The sequence below is a fragment of the Dromaius novaehollandiae genome, chromosome 1 (genome assembly GCF_036370855.1).
Source record: "Dromaius novaehollandiae isolate bDroNov1 chromosome 1, bDroNov1.hap1, whole genome shotgun sequence".
NCBI lineage: Eukaryota > Metazoa > Chordata > Aves > Casuariiformes > Dromaiidae > Dromaius > Dromaius novaehollandiae.
The window spans coordinates 86,973,770-86,997,847 of NC_088098.1; the positions used below are offsets into that span (position 1 = coordinate 86,973,770).

Here is a 24,078-nt window from a genome sequence, read left to right on the forward strand (position 1 = left end):
CATAGCCTCTGAAATGCAAGTCTTGCCACAGAGATCCAACCATCTGATTTCAGGACTGGATTAGTTCTTTTCTATACACTGCTCTGACCTCAGGTCACTACATGCACAAAAGTTTTTCCTTCACAGAATTACAGCAACTAATAAGGGAATGACTTTTCTGAGCACAGAAGTCCAATGATCTGTGATCAGCAGCTCAACTGCACATCTATGCACAAATCTTTAAACAAGAAGAGATTTCCTCAGAAATCACCATCTATGCGCTCATGTACTTCTAGCTCCTTGTCTCTAAATGACATTCTAAACCTTCTTTTTCACCATCATTCACTCTGAATGACATCTAGTCATTTACTGTGACAGAGTGGTGGATGGAAAAAAAAGTACAGATGGATATGTGCTTTTTCCCGTAAAATTCTACTTTCAATTTGTAAGATTGAACATGATGGCAAAGAAGTACTCAGAGGCTGGCTATGATGCACACTTCCTCTGACACAACTTGTCTACTACAATTTAATTTTGGTAGATTTCAGAGCTTTGTTTAGGATATGTTCATACACAGGCCTTTTGTTAGCTTTGAGACTCACTACAGAATAGGGGTCCCATGTGTGAATTTTGGCTTTCTAAATGAGATTCTGAATCTCCCAACAACATTAATCATGCCCATTTCTGTAAAGAAGGTGAAAGAGACCTGAACATTAAGAAAGAAAGACTATAACAATGTGGAGGACAATAGAGAGGGAGGCAGATGCCTGACTAGCCTGGAATTCATTACATGAGCAAAACCGAGGTAAAAGAGCTGATCATGTGAAAGTCCAATCTTAGGTAAATCCTTCTCTTGTCTGTGCTTTTTCAGCCAGTTCTTATAGGCCTGTGGACAAAGAAAATTAATAATAATAACCCCCTCTTCAGACAGTTTCCCCAAAACATGTCTTCCATTGATTAAATATATCAATCTAATGAATATTTAATTTAACGAGTTCATTTAACGAGTATGTATGTATCTCTCTCTGCTCACTCTCAAGTACCATGGTGATGACCATGCTCCTAATAGGTCTAAGAAGGGAAATATCAATACAACTCCTGTGCTTCCCATTTCAGACTCCACCACACACAGAGTGTCAGAAGAGGACATGTGGTAACTGCACTATGAAAGAATGAAAATTACTTTCAAAATGAGTCACCAATATTTGAATAAAAATTAAAATATTTTGCATGTTGTTGCCACAGATGCCACCAATAAACCTTTGTGCATGTGAACCATCTCAACATTCTTTGTGCAAGAAAGTACCATCTGAGACCTAAGAGATCTCAGAGCACACTGTGCCTATTAATTAATTAAACTTTTGAACTCCTGCATGAAGAAGTCAAAGATTCTTTTTAGACAGAAGTTAATGCTGAAAGGATTATTATGGAGTTGTTTTAACACCACACAGAATTCTAGTTCTTGGGGGTAATTTAAATGAATTCAAATGTCTCATCTGAGTTCCTTAGGCATGACATAAGCGTGACATAATAATTACCTGCTTTTGTATGCATGGGGAAGTAAAAAAAGGCCCACCCCGAAATAGGTGAAGGGGAGGAGTGGCCTTATATGGTAGTAGTGAGGTAAACCTATGACTGGAAGAGCAGAGGACATGCAGGGCACACACTGCACTGGCAGAGATGTGCAAGAAGCCTATGTCTGCAGCAGCATGTAAGACAGAGATGCACAGGCAATCTTGCGGCATGTTGGTAGAGCTGTGTGGTGAGACTGTAAGATTAGAGAAGTACGTAGATTGCAATACCTGGTAAGCAATGGCAAGCCCTCCGTTGTCAGCTATATTCTCCAACAGAGTAAAAGTCCCATTGATCTTAAAGCCAAACATGGAGTAGCTTTCATACTGTTTTACCAAGCAATCTATAGCTTGCTGTAGTGCACTCCTGTTGCAGGTAGGACAGCCCCCAGGTAGCACTGCAGGGGAAAAAAATCCTAGAAAGTAAAGTTATTTCTGCTGTTCACTTATGTTCCCCACACTAATCATTGAGATCCTCTTAGTAGTCCACTTGATCTGGAATGGGTTTTCCTTAGCTTCACCTGCTATAATAATATGTATATGCATTGATATAGGGACCAGGATTTAAATCGCTTGAGGGAAAGTACCACTGGGGGCCTGGAGATTAAACGAAGAGGGTAAGCTTCACCCCCAGGCAGTACCCACCATAACTATAGAATGTGTGAAGAAGTTCATGTGCCATGAAGACCCCAATGGCTCCAAAGTTCACAGCACTGAAAAATAAACATGAAAAGAATGCTTTTGAAAAGAAAAGGAGGATAGGTAAGTGTTTTTTCTGTGCCACTGAGCACAACCATGTGCTGTGCAGGAGCATTCAGCTCTGAAAGAACACAGACACACTTTCTATTCATTGTCTCTCAGATGCAGCACACTGTCAAATCCAAATAAAAGTACAAATTACTCTACCAATGCTTAACATTGTCCCATGGGTTTGAGTTAAAGTATTTCCAGCTTGAAAGCCATAATAATAATAGTCTGTTGAGAAACCGTGAGAGTCTGTCTGAAACATTGACTAATGAAATGTATTGTTGTTGAGATGTGTCCTTAGTTACCCACTACCTGCTGAACTGTTACATTAACATTAACTGGCAATGATAATTGTCAAAGGCAGCACAGTTGGACAAATAATCTTGCAACAATAGGGTAGTTAAAAATGGCACATATAACTGGCAAGACAAATTAAAATCATGAAGGTTTGACTACAAATACTCTGACTGCACCTTGGCGATAGTCCCACTACAAGCAGGAGGTTGGACTAGAGACCTTCAGAGGTCATCTATGATTCTATGCCACGAATTTACAAATATTCTCACGAGCAAGAGTCCACTTGAAATGTATTTCCATAATATAAAATGATGAGCTCATTTCTTCCTCACATGAACTGATTCACACTGCAGAAGCATTAAATGAAAGTAGATGATCATTATTATATCACTAAGAAGTCAATAAAGCACTGACAAAAACAGAACAGCTCATCTTCTCTCAGAGCTGCTCTTTCAAAAGCTCTGTAGCTTATAACAATAGTGCTGCTTTACTGAATTGTTATTTTTAAAAATATCCTGAGTCATCTGAATTGGAGAGTTCTTTTTGGCAGTAAAGTTTAACATTTGGAGCATCACCTGAAAACATGCTAGTGTGCCAACCCACCAAAAGCTGATCAAGTTTGACTTCTGAGTCTACTGAACTGGAAGGACAGTGAGAAAAATGTATTTTGCTAACACTGAATGCTGCAGACACTTTTTCAGACAGAAAGAATATGGCAATTGAGAATCCATATATCACTATAAACATTTTTTTTGCTATTATTCTTTCACAGTGTCTTATTCTTGATGTGATAATGAATTTCTGAAACACTGCAAGCACTAGAGGATGTTGTACAACTAGTGGTAGAAGATCACCACGGAAAAAGAAGAATTATTTTAACTGAGACATCTGTTTCTTTCAAACTTAAGCCTCTTCCCACAGTGTGAGCTTATGTCTGGAATAAAATCAGATTTTGACAAGTCTTTATCCATTATCATGTAAGAAGAAAGGACAAACAAGACTTATGATCAACTATTTTTAGTGATTTTAACATCAGAAAAAATATTGCTAAACAGAACTGTTCAATATGATGAAAGAACCCAACTATAAGAACTGCATAAGAATCATTGCTGCAAGGGAAGCCTCAGAATGCAAAACGCGTTTGCTTATTAGAGGAGGTTTCTTTAAAAAAAGAGAAGAGCAGAACTGTATTTGATCTATTTGAAGAGACATCTGACAAGAAGTTACTCTGTGAGTGTCCTATTTTCTATGGGTTTCATAGGAATTCTTGAATCTAGAAAATAAGGGGCAGAGGTGAACTATCTTCTTTGCTGTTAACCTGCATGAGATGTCTGCCTTTTTGCTCTGGACTCATACTTAATGCCAAGAAATCTAAGAGTCCGAAAGCAGTTAGTGACAGATGCAAATAGGCTCAGCTTAGTTTCTAGATTCTGATTTTGCTCCAGCAGAGTCAATGGTCAAACTCTTTCAGAGTTTATCAGGGCAGAACTGATAAACAGTAACCATCTGGCCTTAGAAAAAGCTAAATTTTATTTCTTTCCTCTATTAGTGGAGGTTTCTTTCTGAGATGCAATAAGAAAAAGAGGTAAAGACAGACTCATTAAGATTCTTCCTGGAAACACGGTGCAGCAAAGGGAACTGTGTTCAGCTTCCACCTTTCAGTCTCTCCATACCTGGGAAACTCTGGGTTGAAAAAAGGGCTGCGAAACATTCCGGCAGGGAAGACCACCATGTGGTGCCTTAGTGAATAGTATGAATGGACATCCCAGGGGAAAATCTTCCAGCTAGAGGCAGAAAAAGAGAAATAAGAGAACATATTAACTCCTTACTTCATACCTTGCTCCTTTCCTCCATTGAGTGTGCAGGAATGGTCTCCTCAATACCACTTACATGCAGCAGAGGCAAATGTTGAAATTCACATCATCTAGAGTAAAAGGTGTTTAAAATAAATCTTCACTTGTTTACACACAGTCACTGCTAGTACCTTAGTCTTCATACATGTTAATGGATTCCCCCTTCACAGCTTCCCTGTCAAGTAAGTCATAATTATTAACCCCCTGTAATATGCTGCATAGATTACTGTTCAGGCAGCCTCAGGTCCTAAGCATGCCTGTCTATACTGCCTGCCTTCAAAAACATCCTGTATGCTGTCTTTGAGGTAACCACACCAATATTCATATCAGTGCAGTGCTTTGCTGTCAGATAACTAAGTCCAGGACCACCAGCTATCCCCCTTACTCGAGGCTTTATGATAATTGGCAGAAAAAGTTAGGGTTTTTTTCAGGGTCTTAGGCTCCCTCCACAACCGTGGCACCTTTGGTAGCATGAGCTCAGACTGAATGCAAATTGGCTACAAGAGAGGCTGCCAGACAAAACGCTTTTTTGAGTATGAGTCAGCAATGCACCCTTGCAGTGAAAAAGGCCAGTAGCATCCTGGGCTGCATTAGGAGAACTGTTGCCAGTGGGTTAAGGGAGTTAATTATGCCCCTCTATTCAGCACTTGTGAAACCACATCTGGAGTTCTGCATCCATTTCTGGGCCCCGCAGTACAAGAGAGAAACATACCAGATGGAGTCCAGTTAAGGGCCACTAAAATGACTAAGGGATGGTGCATTTGTCATACAAAGAGAGGTGGAGAGAGCTGGGATTGTTTAGCCTTCAGGAGATCCAGGGAGATCTTATCAATGTGCATAAATACCCGATGGGAGGGTGTAAAGACAATGGAGCCAGATTCTTCTCAGTGGTATCCAGGGAAAGGACAAGAGCCAATGGCCACAAATTGAAATATAGGAAATTCCATTTAAACATAAGAAAAAAATATTTTACTGTGAGGGTGGTCAAACACTGGAGCAGGTGCCCAGAGAGGTTGTGGAGTCTCCATCCTTGGAGATGTCCAAAACCTGGCTGGGCATGGTCCTGAGTAGCCTCCTATAGTTGACCCTGCTTTGAGCAGGGGGTTGGACTAGATGATCTCTACAAGTCCCTTCCAAACTCAACTGATCTGCAAGTCTGTGAGTCTTTGATTCTGTGATTTTTTTTTCCGTTCAGTGTCTGAAACTTACTTATCCTCTGAGCGATGCTGAAGGAGTCTCTGGTAGGAATTCTCCCTCAGTGCCTTCAAGCAAGCCACCACATTGAGAAGAAAAGTTTCTTGGTTTATCTCCAGCTACGGGAAGAGACAGGCAATGTGACTGTCACAGGGCATAAGTGAAGAACGAATTGGACAGTATGAGAAAGAGCAAAGTCCCAGAAGAAAAGAAAGGAGCTCATCAAAAGACAAACCATTAAAATACTTTTCTTCCTCTCCCACTTCTAAAGAACTTTGATTTAAGGTATGACAGGAAAGATATCCACAGGCCAGACAGAACATACATCCAAATTGTAAATCCCTCACACTCCTAACCTCTCAGTAGAAGAAAGCATAGACAACAAAGCAGAAGCAATAGACACAGGTTCTCTGGACAGTCTGTTCTCAGAAAGAGAACAGTAGAGTATGTGCCTTGCTGCAGAGATCCTAGCTGCTTTCAGTGACAGGCAATTGGTACCGGTAAAGTGCCAGTAATGAGGCAGGCATGTTTACATTACATAGCTCACATTCTGGTATTCCACGTTCACTTTGGCAGTCTGGAGTATGTGAGCTGGATAGCCAATTTCCACTTGTAGTCTGGAAACCTGAAAACATATTAAATAAAAAAAAATAAAGAAACATGACCAATAGAAGGCTTTACATTCTGGAAGTCCTTTTTAAGCTTTATTTCTGAATAATATAAATATGATCTACAAATCAGTCCTTTAAAATGTCAGCTACACTGTTTCGAGCAATACATCTCCTTTTGCTACTCTGCTTTCTGAACTAAATGGCCTGAGGCCTAGTGGAGCTCTACTCTTTTTTTTAACATTGTTTTCTGATATTCGGCTTTATAGTTTTTAACCTCTCCTTGTGTGCAAATCTACAGGTGCAATGTATCTCAATACAATTAATTAGGGGTGTCCATGGTCAAACACTGAGCCTCTCTGTATCTATCTATCCATCAGTGAATGATCGCATGTATGTGATTGCACTTATAAAGCCACCTACAATTTTTAGTGTGTTTAAGGGATCTGTTTAATATCATGTGTCTGTAGAAGCAGTTAGGGATGTGTGAAGGTGCAGGTCCCTTCCATTTCTTCTCTAAAGGCTTCAGGGAAAGGAAAGCCTCAGTAACTTATACCTTCTGCACGTACCAGAACTTTAGCCTCTAGGCGGGTCTGCTCATCCATCCACTCCAACTGATATAGTTGGCCATAGAGGGCATCTTGGATCTCAGAGAACATCTGCTCAGCCTGCCATGGAGAAAAGAAAGTACTGTCAAGACTGCAGAAAAACATTTGTTTAGCCTTAGCTGATGTCTTCCTATGTTCTGACAATTCAACCACAAAACAAATGGGGGATGATTCCTCTTCTCTCAAGAAGAGAGGCAATTCAGTTTCTACATCTGTTTACTCTAAGGTTTCTTAGGCATACTGTGGTTCTTCATTGGGCTCAGCATTCTCTCCCATACACCTTTTCCTCTTGCCTCTCACTGTGAGAGGGACGCATAATTGCTTTGCATTCAATCCCTATTGGGATGCCACTGAACCAGAAGTTCTCCCCACTTCTTAAGTGAAATGAAAATTTGAGATCCACAAGTATTACATATTGGTGTCTCCCTTTCCAAAGTTAGAGCAATGTGATACTCTCCTTCACAAAGTTACACTTTGTTCATTCAGCTTTGTGCTTCAAGTACACAAAGTTTTAGTTTCCCACTATCTTTTTGGGGGGTTATTGTTTTTTGTTACATTTATACACTGTAAATGCCTCATGAACCTCACTGACTATATTAATTTTCCTTTAAAAAAGGAACTCTCATTCTCAAAGGAAAAGAAAAGAAGATGGCAGATGTTCCTTCTATCGTGGATCCACTCAGAACATTTTGTCATTGACGTGTTTTTGTATAACTGTTCATAAAGCTTATGTAGCCGATGCTAGCTATCATGGGATGGCTTGCTGGGTTGATATTGCAACCTGTATTTTAATATTTTGGGACTGGTCATGAACACTGTTCATAATAACTAATTCCAGGAAGCACATGGAAACTGCATGCATTTGTAGGGTTCTCATAGGTGCTGGGGCTGCATGCATGACTTTGTTAGCAGACATAATGAAGATAATTACTGGTATTTTAGTATTGATTATTCTAGCAATAAAAGTACTGATGTTCTGACAACAGCTCTCCTTCCCAAAGGAGCAGGAGAGGTATGTATGCACAGGAACATCTAAACAGGTATACAACCTACACACAACCTTGCTTCCTTGATATTGTTCTAAGCTGGCATGGCAAAGAAAGAAAGAGATAAAGCTGAGCTGTGCTTGGAGGAGAAGAGGATGAATACCTACAAGTTTCTTGTTCTGTTCAGGGAAAATTTCTTGCACAATCATCTGCCCTAGGACTGGTTCAAAGAAAGAACTGGTTTCACTCAAGCACTTCCTCCAGCGCTCTTCTGGGATCTATAAGAATACAGAAAGAAATAGGGACACATGAGAGTGAGAAAGAATAGATAGGAAGATGGAAGACAGTAGAAAGATATGTAAACAGAGAATCAGTGGCATATATGCTGTTATTTAGAAATGACAGCCACAAATAATAAGTGATGTAGTTCCATCTAAGGCACCTCAGAAAATTTTATTTAAGTAAAACAACTGATTTACCCTACTTACTTTCATACATGATGAGGACTCATATAGGAGCTGAGACAAATACAAAGAAGGAAGATGGACCTCTATATGTTGCTTCCTGCCCCATGATATAGAGCAACCAGCTCTCTAAAGGTTCGGGTGTCACATCAAATTCCACATTATCATTTCTTTGAGAAACAGAAAGAATTTACTGGCATGGAGTGAGAGTGGTTTTCCTCCCCAGATCTAAGAAACTCCATCCAGAAGACACATGAAGAGAACATCCAGAAGGAGTGTCCTAGGGTGTTCAGCTGCTGTGAAGGCTGAAGAAGTTGGAGGAAGGCTAACTTACCACTCTAGATTCCATTTTTCCATGAAGAATCTTAGATAGCTCCAGGCGTGCATCTTGGAATCGACTGTCAAGGGCTGGGGAGAGATTCCCAACCAGACAAACAATCATATAGATGTGAAGGACCCTGTAAGAAAAGGGCATTTAAAAAGACCAATATAAAAGGCCCACTTAAGCCCATATTAAAGTGAGGTCACTTCCTGGCTGGACCAAGGTAAGTATTTAAACAGTAATACCATTAACAATCTAGGTCTAAAAAACTGAGAAGAAACCCCTCAGCACAGAACAGCAAATAGTATTTAATGTTATGAATTACACATGAATATGAATAATGCTGGGCAGAAAACAGTGTTTAAGCTTACTGGAAGTGCCGGAGAGTGCCAGACTACAAGAGGAGCTCAAGATCAATATGGTGAATTTTTTTTACTAACAGCCACATCTAGATTGTTAGGTTATGAGACTGAAGGCTAATCACCATAAAAACTCACAAAGCCTTTGGGTTTAAGAGGAACAGTGACAGGCAGAGCTACCCCATTAGCCAAATCAGTGAAAACAGAGCACCCTGAATGGGCTAGTCTTAGGGCTATCAAAGGAGGACAGCTGGCCGATTGACTGAGGTGTGAAATCCAGGGACATCACCCAACGACAGAAACTCTCTCCCTGGAATGCCTTGAAGTCTAAAGGGGGTTACTGCCTACAGGTCTATAGGATTCATTACGGGAGGCAGGTGGAAGAGCATCTTTTAAGGAGTGCAAAACTTACTATGGGCTGTTTTAAGTGGGTTGTGGGAATCTGTGAGACTTGCTATGGGGTGTTTGGAGGAAGGACCAAAGGTGGAGAAAAGGAGGTATCACGGTGGATTGGGAGGAACAAGCATGAGAAAATATATGGCAAAGAGGATAAGAGGGGTTGGCTGAGTGTAAACATGTGGCTTGCTAATATATTTGCCTGATTGAGCCCCCCACATGATCACTGCAGTCTGTCCTATCTACTCATTAAATTCCATTTCTAACTATCTTCTGTGTGGGTGTGCTTTTTGTTCTGAGCAGGTATGTAAGAACGCTAGTGAACTTCAAGTGGACCAGCCAGTGAGTAGGATTAGAGGTCTGAGTACCCTCAGCTGCAGTCAGATCATGAAACTTGGGAGACTAAGTCCAAGTGCCAGCACTGGGGAGACCAGGAGGTCTAGGACCAGCTACTGGTTAGACTAAGTATCAAAGATCAGCTACCGGAGTGATCTGTATTGTATGTATATATCTATCCCGACAGATAGAGAGACAAATAGATATTCCACTAGCAGACTTCAGTCCTGATCAGCTGGAGATTAGGAACAGGACTGGGCCACTTGGGACTGTTCATGTTTTTATGAGTGTTGTGAGTGTGAGTGGCAATAAAGGCACTGCATTTTGTCTCTCTTCATCTATGTGTCCATCTGTTTATATATATATATACACAAAATAATATATATATTTTTTATATCTATATATATAGTGTGTGCATGTGCAAGCCTATTGGGAGTATGTGTTAAGCCTCATGATTGGCTGAACCTGGGGATATGGAGCCACAGTTGCCTTACATCCATTATGCTACTGAATTCAGCAACCTCTACCACGGACCTCTTTAATTTATGGTATCTGAAGTTAATATTTTTTGAGGCATGAACAGCTACTATCACAGATATTAACTCCTACCTTTCCTTCTGCCATTGTTCAATAAGCCGTGACATGCTTTGCAAGTAATCCATGTCATGCACTGCAATTGGCTGAGAGAGATTCACTGGCACAGGATGGAAGGCTGCCTGGAGACACAGCAGCCAGTCAATCGCAGGTGCCTTTTCCTAAAAGTAAAACAAAGCTTACATGTTGAACTATACACCCGGATTAACTGATAAGAATTAATAGGGAAACTGGGATACATTCCCTAATACCAGTAAGGGATATTTTAAACCAGCTGAGCTGTGGTTATCGGATGGGTATTGATTGTAGTAGAAAAAGAGAGAAGACATATTTTTATCAAATTAACTGGGGGGCATGGTGGGGCTGGGAGTTTGAAAAGCCCAACATGCTACCAATAAGAGACAGTAAGTTAATGGGTTATTGAGAGCTCATGAGACTTCAACAGATTCCACATACAAGTTGCAAGGAAATGGCATCTAAACAAGGTATCTTATATCTCTTTTGATCTGGATCTTCCAGATATGAATACCTGTAGCTCCCTAATGGTGGTGCGATAGAACAGCATCCCTCTCTGCCGTCTTTCCTGCAGTGGAGTGACAACTCGCTGGAGGTTAGAGATGAAGGACAAGGTAAGGGAAAAGGAGTCAGGGGGAACATCCTGTGGCCCTCCAAGTAAGTGCCCTAGTTTCTCCAAATATGAGAGATACACACGGAGAACCTGCAATACAGATCACATGACCAGTGGGAGAAACATGACTGAAATTAAGTGACCCCATCTGTCCATCTCAACCACATAAGCTTCAGTCTCTCGAAACTGCCTCAGTCCTGCCTGTAAAACTGTCTTTTTCACTGCAAAATCCTTACCTAATTCTTTATGTGCACAGTTTGCTGAGCACAGCTGCTTTCTCAATGAAGAACACTGAATTCCCAACGAATAATAATCTTATTTTTGTCTCACCTTACTATCATTTTAAATACCAGTATTATTTTAGGGCTACAGCTCTGCCATCTCTGGAATAGAGAGAGAAATGTAGTGGAGAGTGATACAAGGAGTCAGTATTTTGGAAGGAGATGAAATGGCAGATTCTTGCTTCTGTTTTCATGAGCTATCAAGGAAATGTTTGTGATGGGTGAGCAGGCTCCTTTTTTAAGGACTCTGGAAGAGTGAGGCTCAGAAACTGAAATCAACTCAGTTTTTATGCAGTTTGGAAAAATGAGAAGGTTGTGATGAAATAAATTTTGTTGCAATGACTCCCAAGGTCAAAGAGCTTTTTTTCCACCCAGCTTAAGGTTAAAACTTTTACAATTAGCTTTAAAATTAGCTACCCCTCCCCCAATACACACACATTTTAATTAATATGTTATAAAGCCTTGCTGTGGACAAGAAAAATTTTTTGAGAGATATACTCAAGATTTACTCAGTATGAAACCTAAGGGGAAGCCTAGATTCCTATTACTTAGCAAACACATATTAAACTTGTAACAAGTGCTTTCTGGAAGTTTAAAACTTGTCAGACAAAAATAGGTTACCTTTTACAAAATAACTTCTTAGTGAAGTAGACAATTTTGTAACAAATTCCTTCTGGAGACATTTTTAGAGGTCACTGTCCATACCCCATGGAAACAGGCCACTCTGAACCAGGAGGCAATTCAAGCAGATCCCTACACCAAACAGCTATTTTTACCTTGCTTCAGCCTCTGATATGTTACCTCAAGATAACTTTTTTTCTCTTTGAATTTATTCTCAGGTGGCATCTCAAACTCAGGATGGTCAATCTGCAAAAGGAGTGAAGGAAAAACATCTGACTATTTCCAGAAACACTGGAAACATGAAAATAATATGTTCAGCAGTCTTTGTTTATTTCTGTGTCACAGAATTTGAAATGTCAACTGTTATAAATTGCTTAAATCTGCTGTGACAAATGTAAGTCACATTGTTAAATATTTCTATATGGGACACAGTACTAAAAGTAGTAGCACTATGTCAGTAGCACTACTGCACTATTGCACCATTATTGCACTACTCATACCCATGCACGTAAGAAGAACCAGTTCCTTCCATGACAAAATACAATCTACACTGGCCAGGCAGAAGAGATAGGAGAAAGGAAGTAATTTATTCTTCATCATCTCCTAATTTTGCAGAAGATATAAAGGGGTTTTTTTAGGTAATTAAAAAGTAAGAAGTTATCAGAAAATTTTAGAAACTTTTTTATTTCAGAGAAGAACACAGAATTAACATGAGTGAGCCTAGATCCCATTGGCTGTGTAACTGACTCTTTATTCCCAGTGCTTCCTGATAGTCCTATTTTCTCAGTCCACTCACCTGAATTATATTGATGTTTGAGTCAGAAGGGCTAGGTCCCACATAGACTCTGAAAAAGGGAAAGGTGTTGTATTTGCCCATGAGAGTCTGAAGAGTTTTGTTAAAATCTTTTGCTCTCCCAATGCCTGTGATATTCCATCCGCCAACCTAGAGAGAGAGACGCAGCATGAGAGCAGGAGAAAAACATACTTGTTTGATCCTTATTTACTTTTTTTTTTTTCACTCCTGTGAGCTCAGTCATTATGACAACTGAGAAAAAATAAGGCAAAGGGCAACAGGTGAAATCCATGAAAATTTCCATATAACCTGTTGGCTTTAAAATGACCTGTCACTTTCACTTAAGCAAAGTGACAAACTGCAAAATGACACAGTACATGGAAAAGGGCTGATAATTATCAACAGAACAGAGGGTACAGGAAAGAAGGGAGTGAAAGAGGAAAGAGGTCATTTTTTTTAAAGCCTTTGAGAATGACAAGTGGTAATCAGGGATTAAGGGTCCCACCTCCCTAACAGCAGATTCACAGATGGGCCTGCAGTTGCTGTTCCTTCTGCTGAAAGGTTCCCCCATCCTACTTGGAGACAGGGCATAAATGTCCCTTGCTGACAGGAAGAGGGACACTCCTCCCTGCTACTCAGCCTGGGAAGAGCAGTATTTTCTTCTTCAAGCAAGCTTCCCCAAAGCCTACAGTAGTGGAGCGCTATCAGATCTTAGCACAAAAGCTCACCCATTTTCCATGATGTTCCCTGACCTGTAAGTTGTATCCTACTGAACTGAGCTTCCGAGATTTAAAGTGCTATCCTCTCTGTAGTCTTGGTTGTTGCATGATCCTAAAGTAATATGTAAGGTCATGAGGACAAATTCAGGGACATAATGCCAGAAAGGCAAGTTTGGGAGACAGCATTTAAAGCAAGAAGCTATTATTACTTAGCAGTTGGGCTGTGAACTGTCAGCTTATTTCAGGGCCAGATGCTAGCAAAATGCATAGGAAAAAAAATATAGGAATATCTGGAATATAGAAAATACAGGAATATCTAGTCAACACTTCACTCTTTCCTTTTCCTTACAAGAATTGACGTCCATAGAGAGAGAAAATAACATACTCATTCACCTGATTTAGGAGGTCCTTCAATGGCTGAGTTCCTTGGGATTCTATCTGTTGAGTATCCATGCAGGATTGATAGAACAAGATTGCTTTCTCCTTAGATAAGCTTCTTACCCCAAACTGTGGGGCCTCTGAGAGAAAAAAAAAGAGTAGGTAAAAAAACTACAAAAGCAGCAATTAAGAAAGCCAGGGGCACTATTAGAGCAGAAAAAGGATATAATAAAATATTACATTGCACTGTGATTCAGAACAATTCAACAAATACATCCACACTGGTCACTACTATAGAACCTTCAGGAAACAGGAAAGTTAATCTGTGACCATCCAAGCTCAAGGAACTCTAACTATGAATAAGGAAAAAGCTGCCTTCTATTTTCTAGAAATCCATCTAGCATTGTGAAATAATGTCCACATCTTAAATCTGTGCCTGGACTACTGCTAGGGCATGTCAGAATGCATGAAGGATCCTCTTCCCCCAGGCACACAGAGCAAGAGATCTTCCAGTGTTTGCCATGACTCTTCCTGAGGCCAAACACATGGGTCTCTTTGCATTGAAACTGGAGTACAACAGGAAGATGGTTCATATCTAGGCTTCAGTCCAACATGGAGTCAGGACAGGGCCCGAGTATAGATTCAAAGACAGCCAAAGGGGCTACTTTCACAAGGCAACAGAAAAATGGCTTGGTTTTCTGTCAGAATTTGGAGTATGACTTCTATAACACTCAGCAAGAGGAACTCAAATGTTTGAAATGTGGCTGCTATGATACGACATGTTCAGGAATATATCTGTACCTGTAATGATAGAGGAATGAAGAGACTGGAATCAGTCTCTGTTGGGAATGATTGTGCTCTTAGTTATCAGTACTCTCAGCTCTAACTCAGGAAGATGCTGAAGGTAACACCAGTCATCTCCTGTCCCTACCTAAAAGTTTTTTCAGGATCAGCTGGTTTTCTTCCAACAACACATCAAAGACATTTAGTGATTCTTCTGTGGTTCTGCTTGAGCGTTTGCCTTCCCAGCTGCCACAGGCATATTTGTAGAAATCCTTGCAGGGGTCTACTGTGTCATTCCTAGAATTCAAGAGTCTGGCCAACAGTGCAAGACCCACCTCAGCATCACAGGATCCTGCTCAAGAAGAAAACAGGAAAGAACTGAGTAGCAACAATGGTGAGCAAGAACAACTCCAAACCAAAAATGAGAAGGAGTTATCTGTGGGACATTTCCCTCCAAAGATTTATTTTTGGTACAAACTCCTTTGAATGTGGAGTGCTGAATTCCCTCTAAGTTTTTGCTGAATATGGAATAAAGCATGTGCTATCTTTGACTTTATGGGAAGATTGCTTTTGCACTTTATAAGGGAGATTCTATAAATAAAGGACAGACTGTCCATCCAGAGCTAGTGTCCTGTGTTGGTACTATCTAGGCAATCACAAACTGGATTACTTGGCCTTCTGAATGTATGTTCTCTGATTCAGCATTCACTGATTTGGCCAAATATAAACAAGAAGCTACTGATGGTGTCAACACATGAAACAAGAGAAGGACATAGCACAGAGAAGGTAGAGGAGATAAATTTAAAACATGTCCATGAACCACTCTGCAAATAACTGTTTAGTGAATTTGAAAGGGAACTGAATGTTTCCGGTCTCTCTTCACAGCTCCCCCATTGAGCAGGAGACTCTTACTTTTCTCTCTATAATATGACTACACTGGTTGGTGCTAGAAAACTAGGACTGGACTTATGAAGTCAGGGATGGAAAAGTGGAGGACCGCCAAACCTCAGATTCAGCCTCAGTTTCCTGGCGGCAACTAAAGACAAAGCAAGACGCTACAGTGTCACACAGAAGTTGTAGGTCAGGAGCATGATATTCAAAAAAAACCCCATTTGCTGGGCAGTATAATGCTGCTCTCCCTCAAAGCTGGGCCCAAGCATATTAAAAGGCAGACAGAGGAGGAGAGATGGAGGAGGGAGATCTTCAGGTAGGAGCTATGACCCAGGGAGGAGGTCAAACAATATACCTTGTTTACAGTTATTATCTTCTTAAGTTTACTTGAGATTCTGAAAGTCTGATTCTCACACACATGCTAAGCCCAATGAGCACTGGAGGGAGATAAGAGGAAGGGGTTTTATAAATGGGGTGGATGAGGAGGCAGGGAAAAGGATATCATGTATTATACCTAGACCACAGCTCATCATTATGTGGGTGATAAGCAGTGTAAAGCCCAGGACAATACTGAGAATCAGAGCACACAGAAGTAGGCTTTTCCCCCGAAGACATTGCTCCTTCTTTGCATCTGCTCTCAGCTCCAGGTCACAGGTCTGAAGAAGGAAAATGAGACAAGCAGAAAAAAATGAAGAGAGAAAAATTGCTATTAAGGTTAGTACTGGTCATACACTCTAACTTTCACCTATTTTAATGGGAAATGACTGATAGGACTAGTGCAAGAGCCCTATAATGGTCCAAGTCTCCAAGGTGAGTCTATTCCTAGAGGCTTCCTCACTTGCTTCATTTCCCTTGCTTTTCCAGATAAAGCTATTGCACAACATTAAAAATTATGCATCTGAAAACCATAAAAATTTCTATGTGAGGGCCTGTCTCCCCATAATTCTGTTCTGGTTAATGGGATCACCTTGCATATACCTCCCGGAGGTATCAAAGCCTTTTTGTGTCTGATGGCTTCAGAAATGATTGCTCACCATCTCTGTTACAGTTTTCCAGGCTGATCATTCATTTGAGGTCTTTCTGCAAGATGTAACTCCTGCATCTTAAGCCTTGGAGTACAGTTCACATGGGAGAAAAGACTTATCACATTCTAAAAACTGCAGTAAGCTGCAAGTCACAAATGATGTCTTATATACAGACAGGTTTTATCTCACTTAAATTTATTTGTATTTAGTAATCTAGGTCTGTCTTTTTAGTCAGTGGAGGAGCCTCGGCTCCTTATGAGTAGCCCTTCTATTTCAGACATCTGTCTTAGGATAAGCTGAAGCATCATTCAGAGATATTGATCTTTTTCTCCATTGACTACAAGGGAAGCTGTATGACTATGCTAGGCTACTCTCCTAAAAGTTAAATAAGTTGATTTAAGAGTTCAATAAGATTAAATTTACTGTGTTTGTCCACTGCTTCCACCTATTTTGATGTGCATATAGCTGGAGGACAACAGCATATCACAAGAAAATAGACATGGGAATAGAAGCTGGTGGTATAAGGAAAGTGAAAGAACTAAAAAACAAAATGTGGAATGACTGGATGATACTACCCAGTGAGGAAAAGGAGTGAGAAGGGAAAAAAGAAAAGAGAAGATAATAGAAAAGCCTTGAGGAAGAGGGATAGGGAAGAAAGAGTATAGCAAGTAAGGGGTAACTCTAGTAGGCATGGGAGCTGATAGACATGCTAATTTGAGACTCACATGGACTCCCGCAGGGTCAGGGCCTGCTGTGCACTCCTCCTCTCCTAGAAGTTTAGCTTCCAATGCTTATGACTAGCTATCTGACAAGAGAAAGCTGTTTGAGGAACCTTGGCTGTCCTTGCAACTCTCTGAGAAAAAAACTAGAAGAAGCCTCAGTGGAGGCACCTACTCCTTCACTTGGGAGCTGCTTTTTGCAGCTCTCATGATTGAACTCCATCTGAGATATGCTGCAGCAGCATTAAAACCATGACTATGCCTGGCTGTGTACCCCGTTGATTTGGACCCTGACCCTAACCTGCAGACTTGACTTCCTGGCTTGACCTTGGACCTACCTCCTTGCTGTGGACTTGCCTGGTGATCTGGACTCATAGCTGAACCTGGCTGCAATCACCAGATCTGCTTTACTCCCCTCATTCCAGTACTGTGGGATTGCATCCCTTATAGGTAAGGTCATTGCTCCTTGCCTGCCTTGTCGTGGACTCTCAGCCCCCAGCAAATCTTCCCTTGCCTGTCCTTGCTGCTCCCTTACACAAAGCAGTTAAAGATTATCTTAAACTTCATTTGTCATCAGGCTCAGTATTTAACTTCTTCACCACAAAAACAGAACACATGATCTGTACAAAAATAGCAAGAAGAAATGAAGCAAAACCCTACAAGAAATGAAGCACCTCTCAGCATATATCCATTCCCATGAGGAAAGGCTAGGAAAATGAATGAGTCTGCTGTTAATCATCCTGCCTAATATACTACTGTACTGAGCATGGAGGATGCTCAGACACTATGGTGGGGATTCCTGTATAAAAGCTTTAACAGAACAGAGAACACAGAAAGAAACAGAAAAGCAGAGCTTAATATGTGATATCATTCAAACAGGCAGTTGTTCTGAGTATTAATAGAGGCCTCTGAAAAGCAAATGGCAACCTACTTGACTCCTGCGAACTTCTAACAATGGTTGGGTGCCTAACTGCCTTTGTCCCTTTAAAATTCTATTTCTGACTACATAAAGCAGGGTACAGAATAACTAGGTGAAGAGCAAGCACATACAAGTGAACCCTGATGTTAAAAGGTGCAAAATACAAAACATGACCATACTGGCACCGTACATACAGTACACTGTGGGGAACATAAAGGAAGAAATCTGAATTCCTTTCATATGCCCTTGCAGTTAAACATTTTAGCTTTTACTCTCCAAGTGGAGAGTAAGGCAGGGGAAGAGAGGGAAAGAAAATTTGTCCAGCTGAAAAGGGGGAAGAACAAGTATCCTTTGATGTGTGAGCCTTCAACTCTCACCTAAATCATTCACTGTGTTCTTGGCTTCTCTGACACAACAGACTTGCTTTTTTTCACACTGGAAATCTGACCTATCCCAGTTATGAAGTATTTACAACTTTGGAGTTCTTTGATCTCATTTTGTTGGAGGATGTCTATTTCTCTCTTTCAAGTACTGAATGGCATGGCTGTGCAGATATTAATGAAGCTGAGAAATGAGAATACTGTAAAACTGTTGCTGCAATTTCCGCAACTTCTGATTAACTGTAGGTCTACATCAAGCCTATACATTATGGTTTTTTTGAAATGGAAAATGCATCAAATAGTAGATTTTTTTAAAAAGCTGTAAGAAAACTAGATTTTCCCCTTCAAGACTCCAATTTGAAACAACTAGAGAAGTGTGCGTGTACCTGGCTGAGAACAGCAGATTATAGCATATCATAAGAGAACAGACAGGGGAGTGTAAGCTGGTAGTATACTTCTTGCTCAGAAACTGGATTCTAAGGTCTATGTTCTGTGAGCCATAAGATAAAAACTGTTCTTCAAGTGCCTCACCTTTCCTAAGAAATGCCTTTCTAATCTGGCCCTTGTCACTATGTTTGGGTTTGAGAGAACTTCTGGACCTACATAAATAGAGAAAAAGAAGAGGGAAATCATATTTTATATCCTTGTCAGGACAACAGCTTGGAGAAATCCATATAGGCACATACTGCTCTTTCAGTACACTGATAAAGACACTAACTTAGGCAATATCCCTGTCAGATTCTTAGTCTGCTATGAATCTTATTTTTATGCTGCAAATGAACTACCTGGTTTTCAAAACAGAGGCAATGGAATACAGAGCCCTTCCAAATTCAGTGGACCTTGGTCAAGGAGGCATGGATTTAACTAGATGGAACTGGAGATGGGCTATACAAATGTTCAGGGCAGAGGATGAAGGAATGTTACACAGCTTGTAGGAAACAGAAGCACTTTTTATGGCATGTTTCATAGCTTGGTTGCCTTATCCAACATGCACGACATAAAGAGAAAGGCAAATGGTTTGAAGGAGGCTATGGAAGAGAATAAAGAGCCTTTAATCTCTGACAAAGTTCTTCCATATGAGCTTCGTTTATGAGTAAGCAAGAAGTTAGTATTTACATGAAGATGAATGTTATTTCCATTATAGCTTCAGTTCTTTCACGCTTTTCTTTTAAGAATGTGCAAGTGCTCAGATTTAAAAAGCTTCACTGTAGCTAAGTTTGTGAGATCAAATGCCTGTAAAATCACTAAAGGCTGATTTCTAATTGTCCTCTTGACTGTAAAATGAACAACTGAATTTGTGTTGCAATAGTCTACTCCATGAATCATCCAATGCAAATGAGAGCATGACTTAGGCTAGCAGAATCTGGACAGGGTCCATACTGATTAAAGCAAGCTGTTTGATGCAGCTGAATCAGGCAAAGAATTTGACTTTCCATCAACATCTCTTTCTTTCTGTTTGTAAGCCAGTCCTGAATTCTGCAGAGAGGTTAAAGTTCTTTGGCCCAGTTCTCCCTCACCTCACATTTCACCAGTGTTCTGTACTGCTGCAGAAAAGAAGCACTGAGCATCTAACTTTGAGGAAAAGCAAATGAAATAAAGAGATCAAGGGCAGGGAGATTTGGAGCTGTTATCCATAATTATTTGCCAGGCAATTTAAGGGTATAATTTTTCAGCCAGTAGATTACTTACAAATTACTCACTTCTGACTGTTGCCCAAATTATGTATACCACATTAGTCATGTGGATGATGTTTTCAGACTAATTTTCAAAGAACTTAAGCATTTTCTTAAATCTATCTTTTCTAAGCAAATCATTTAAGTACATAAAATTAAGCATATTAAATTCCATTTGAGAAGTAATGTTTAAGCCTGTGTTGAAACTAAAATACCTGCTAACATGTGAAACTAAACAGAGAGTTTGCTGAATTATGGTCTGGACTACTAAAAGTTAGAAGCATAGCAAGAGCCAATAACTATTTAAAATTATGACTGATGACTCCTCTTACAGGAATATGAACATGTATATACAAACCAAACATTTCTGCAAATTCTTGAGCCAGCAAAATGCAGTTGAGATAAATATGAAGTGAATGACCATTTGCAATAAAACCACAGCTTTTGCAGCATTGAACAGCATACAATATAAAAAAAAACCTTTTATCTTTATTATAATTTAGTTACATAACAAATATTACTACATCTATTGTATTTGAATATCTTGTGCATTTTAGCAACCCTGAGCTAACAGCTCAGTGTGTGTTGTCTGTAAATATGCAATTAACACTTTACTGGCTCTATTTATATAAGACATCAAATCAGGTAAATCGCACCACACTACATGGGGAGAAATTAGCCTTGCCATGTCATTCTCACATTCAGAAAACTATACCATCTTCACTCACAGTTATTTGTGGGGGAAAAAAGTTGCACATATTTCTATATAAAGAGTTTCTGAAAATAATTTGTTTGTTGAAAGATGAGGATACAATAAAAGAATAAAATAATCAGACTGTTATTACTATTTATTAGAAATAGTTGAAACGTCTGGATGGCCTTTAAGATGACCAATAGATAGGGCAAGAAGTCCCAGATCCTTATGCCACACCCCACATCACTAATTCTGAGATCTTGGAAGGACTTTTCTGGGCACCAACTCTCGAAAAATCAACTGCTCCAGTTCCCTAGGGCAGTAAGTAGCAAAGCTATGAGAGGAGAAGAAAAAGAGTGGGTGCAACAAAGGTGATTCATCAGACCAGGAGACAAAGCCATTCCCTACCTCTGGAAGAGTCGCCATTCTTTTCACTGAGCAGGCTTTGCCTCCGTGGTTACCGCAGCTCTCACCTCTGCTTACTTGTTTACCATCAGTCTCCCATGCCCAAGATACGCTGCTGAGATCAGAGACAATCTCTCTTTCCCAGCTTGGCTGATTGCTGTGGGGAGGAGAAAAGAGAGAAAAAGCTCAATGAAGAACACCCTTAAAGAAAACAGGAGAGAGGGAGAGAAATGGACACATTTCTGTATCTTTCCACCCACTTTCTCCCCCTAACACCTCTGTCTCCCATAAAACTGGCTTTATTGTTTTCTTTTGCCTTTCCTTGGAACTCCTGTGTGTTTCTGTCTCTTCAAGCTACAGGTAAAACTTTTTGAACCTAAGTATGAGATTCTCTATCTCCCCCAACCTTTCTTCTCAACTATTTCCTGCTGCTTTTTGCTCCAACAGTCCTCCTACCCTCCCCACCCAGCGAGCCTGTTTTGCTCTGATATTCCTACTGCTAGTAGCCTGTTTCAACCTGCTGCTCTGGGGCCCGGAGGCCTCTGTCTATTGCAAGATAATGTGGGTTTTGCATCCTAGTGCTCCTCCTCCCCCAGGGGAAAGTCTGATGTGCTGACTTTCATTTTGCTCTCAACTGCACCCAAAAATCCGTTTGAGATAGAACAGAAATCTGCTTCTGGTTCTTTTCTTTTACACTGAGAGACATAAAAAAAAAAATCATTGATTAGTGATCTTATTTCCACTGTTTGCTGCTTCTCAGGAGACTGCAGTCTATGTGTCTTTGCTTCCCTAAGGATGTATATAGGAAAGATTTAGGAGGGAATTTTCTCTACTTTAAGGACTGAGAACAGGGATCAGTTCCCTGAGACCTTAGAAACTGAGTGGTGAAAGTTTGCAGCTGAGACCTGCTGCAGAGAGTTCATGGGGACCAGTCTGGAGTCAGCTTACAAAATGACTGAAACAAGCAGAAGGCCAGGACAGGACTGTTTACCTCCCCACCTGGCTAGTCTCTCATGGGACTATGGTGTCTTGGTTCAGTAGTCTGAAGATAAATAGAGGGCTGTTCAATTGTTCAGTGCTTCCCTAATTTTTGGTGTGTTTTCTAAAATACAAATCTTCTTCCCAGCTCCACCAATCATATTACTTCCTTATCCCAAAAGTGCTTGCATAATTTCCCAACATCTTACTTCTCAACATCTTACTTTGATTATAGTGTGACAAAATACTTCTTATATGGCTCAAGCCAGTTCCTTATTCCATCTTCTTTCCACCTTTTAGGTCACTGGTAATTATATATTTCTACACTTACCAAACAACCCTCATGTGAAAAAGGTCCTTGTTGACCCAACACTCCTTGCAATAGGCCAGCTTCCTTTAGCTTATTTTGCAAATACTCTTTGAGTAAATGATTGAGCTCTAACTTAGTGTAAGTAACAAAACATCCAGATAGTCACAACTCCTGTTTCACTGGTAGGGGCATTGATGTGATCTAATCTGTCCAGCAGATGCAGAAGTGCTTTGCTCATTGTGGCCTAAAGTAATTTATAGCTGGTCCAATCGCAGATCTTTATGCAAACTGAGAGCTTGAATGAGGAACTGGGATTATGTAACAAATTTCTGCCCTGTAATCCTTTGCTTTAACACATCTTCAAGTATTTCATGTATTTCTTCCACCTTTCCCTTTGTGGCTTTTCCAGTCTTTCCTATTTTACATCTTTTCTTACAGTAGCTACAGCTCTAGCTCACTTTCAAAAATGTTTTTCATTAGTTGCATTAGTATAGGCACAGAACCAGTATGAAAATGTATGTTGAGAGCTGACTAGATTTAACTGTAAGTGACTTTACAGTGGAGGCATCTTTGTCAACTGACTGGACAAATTTGTTCATGGCAATATACAGTTTATTCATCTGTCAGCTATGTGTTTGAAGTTTTCCATCTTCATAACTATGACATTTAGTAGCTCACAAACTGTAAGTAATGAAGTTAACTTTATCTCTCTCCTCTAGTGAACAGTATCTAGGCTTTTTAAGCTCTTTGGGCAAGGAATTTATTTCCTTTTGGATTTTACAATGAGTATGATCAATTTGAACACAATGTAATTTAAATTAAAATGGAGTAACGAAACCTTGGCTAAGCAATTATGGACAGTTTCGATCTGCAGCAAATATCCTAGACTATAGGTCTCCACAGTAATTTAGTTTCTAATTGCATTTTAAAGAAAAGTTCATCTCCTTTTCTTGAGATTTGTCCACTTCTTTGTTAAACAAAAGTAAGATGACTACACAGTTTAAAGGAAAAGAGCTAACACAAACTATTACAAACATACACAACATAAGGCAAGAGGAGTCTGCCCTTTAGAGGTGCTGGACTCTGATGATTTTATTTGAAGACGAAAGGTATATAACTGTTCAACAGTTGTAAAAATGAAACCTCAGAGGTATTCAGTTTAGAAATGAAACTTAAGAAGACCAAGAAAGCTTTTGGACAATATGCTGATGGGATGTTATTGGAGTTAATACGGTCTCATAAGCCAGTATCTTTTAAACAGATTCTCCGCCTCCTCATGGTTAAATGTAATTGTACCACTTAAGTTGACAAAAAGTTGCATTGTTATTGCCACACCATATGGATCCTCCCCCACATACTATCTAGAAATACTTTGAATGTGTATGTATATGGGTCAGTTTTTCCAGACCTTGTAAACTAAGTAGGACAGCTCTTGAAAAGTACTTGGATCACAGCCTTACTGTAAGTGTGCATAGGATGTTTCAGAAAGTGGTGCTACTTTTTCAGTGAAGAACACTACTCTTTGAATTAGTACATGTTTCAATGGTACTGTGACGTTGAGAAAGCT

At 40.0% G+C, this 24,078-nt stretch overlaps 1 protein-coding gene across 9 annotated transcripts in view; it reads right to left on the reverse strand.

Moving 5' to 3' along the window:
- The window catches only part of KEL (Kell metallo-endopeptidase (Kell blood group)), a 30,143-nt gene that overhangs the window by 2,555 nt on the left and 3,510 nt on the right, over window positions 1-24,078 (reverse strand). The window contains exons 1-18 of one of the 9 annotated variants that reach the window (XM_026112894.2): window positions 21,484-21,675; window positions 21,227-21,380; window positions 15,923-16,064; window positions 14,666-14,869; window positions 13,750-13,874; window positions 12,641-12,787; window positions 12,025-12,090; window positions 10,844-11,032; window positions 10,330-10,475; window positions 8,642-8,765; window positions 8,011-8,121; window positions 6,819-6,917; window positions 6,189-6,266; window positions 5,657-5,760; window positions 4,268-4,378; window positions 2,196-2,263; window positions 1,782-1,948; window positions 770-865 (exon numbers count right to left, since the gene is read on the reverse strand). In XM_026112894.2, coding sequence (XP_025968679.1) covers window positions 770-865; window positions 1,782-1,948; window positions 2,196-2,263; window positions 4,268-4,378; window positions 5,657-5,760; window positions 6,189-6,266; window positions 6,819-6,917; window positions 8,011-8,121; window positions 8,642-8,765; window positions 10,330-10,475; window positions 10,844-11,032; window positions 12,025-12,090; window positions 12,641-12,787; window positions 13,750-13,874; window positions 14,666-14,869; window positions 15,923-16,064; window positions 21,227-21,380; window positions 21,484-21,512 — 2,160 coding nt within the window. In that variant the 5' untranslated portion in view covers window positions 21,513-21,675. Of the gene's footprint in view, window positions 1-735; window positions 1,967-2,195; window positions 2,264-4,267; window positions 4,379-5,656; window positions 5,761-6,188; window positions 6,267-6,818; window positions 6,918-8,010; window positions 8,122-8,641; window positions 8,766-10,329; window positions 10,476-10,843; window positions 11,033-12,024; window positions 12,091-12,640; window positions 12,788-13,749; window positions 13,875-14,665; window positions 14,870-15,922; window positions 16,065-21,226; window positions 21,381-21,483; window positions 21,680-24,078 lie in introns of those variants that run through there. The other 8 variants (XM_026112893.2, XM_064518902.1, XM_026112895.2 and 5 more) reach the window with 8 other exon arrangements.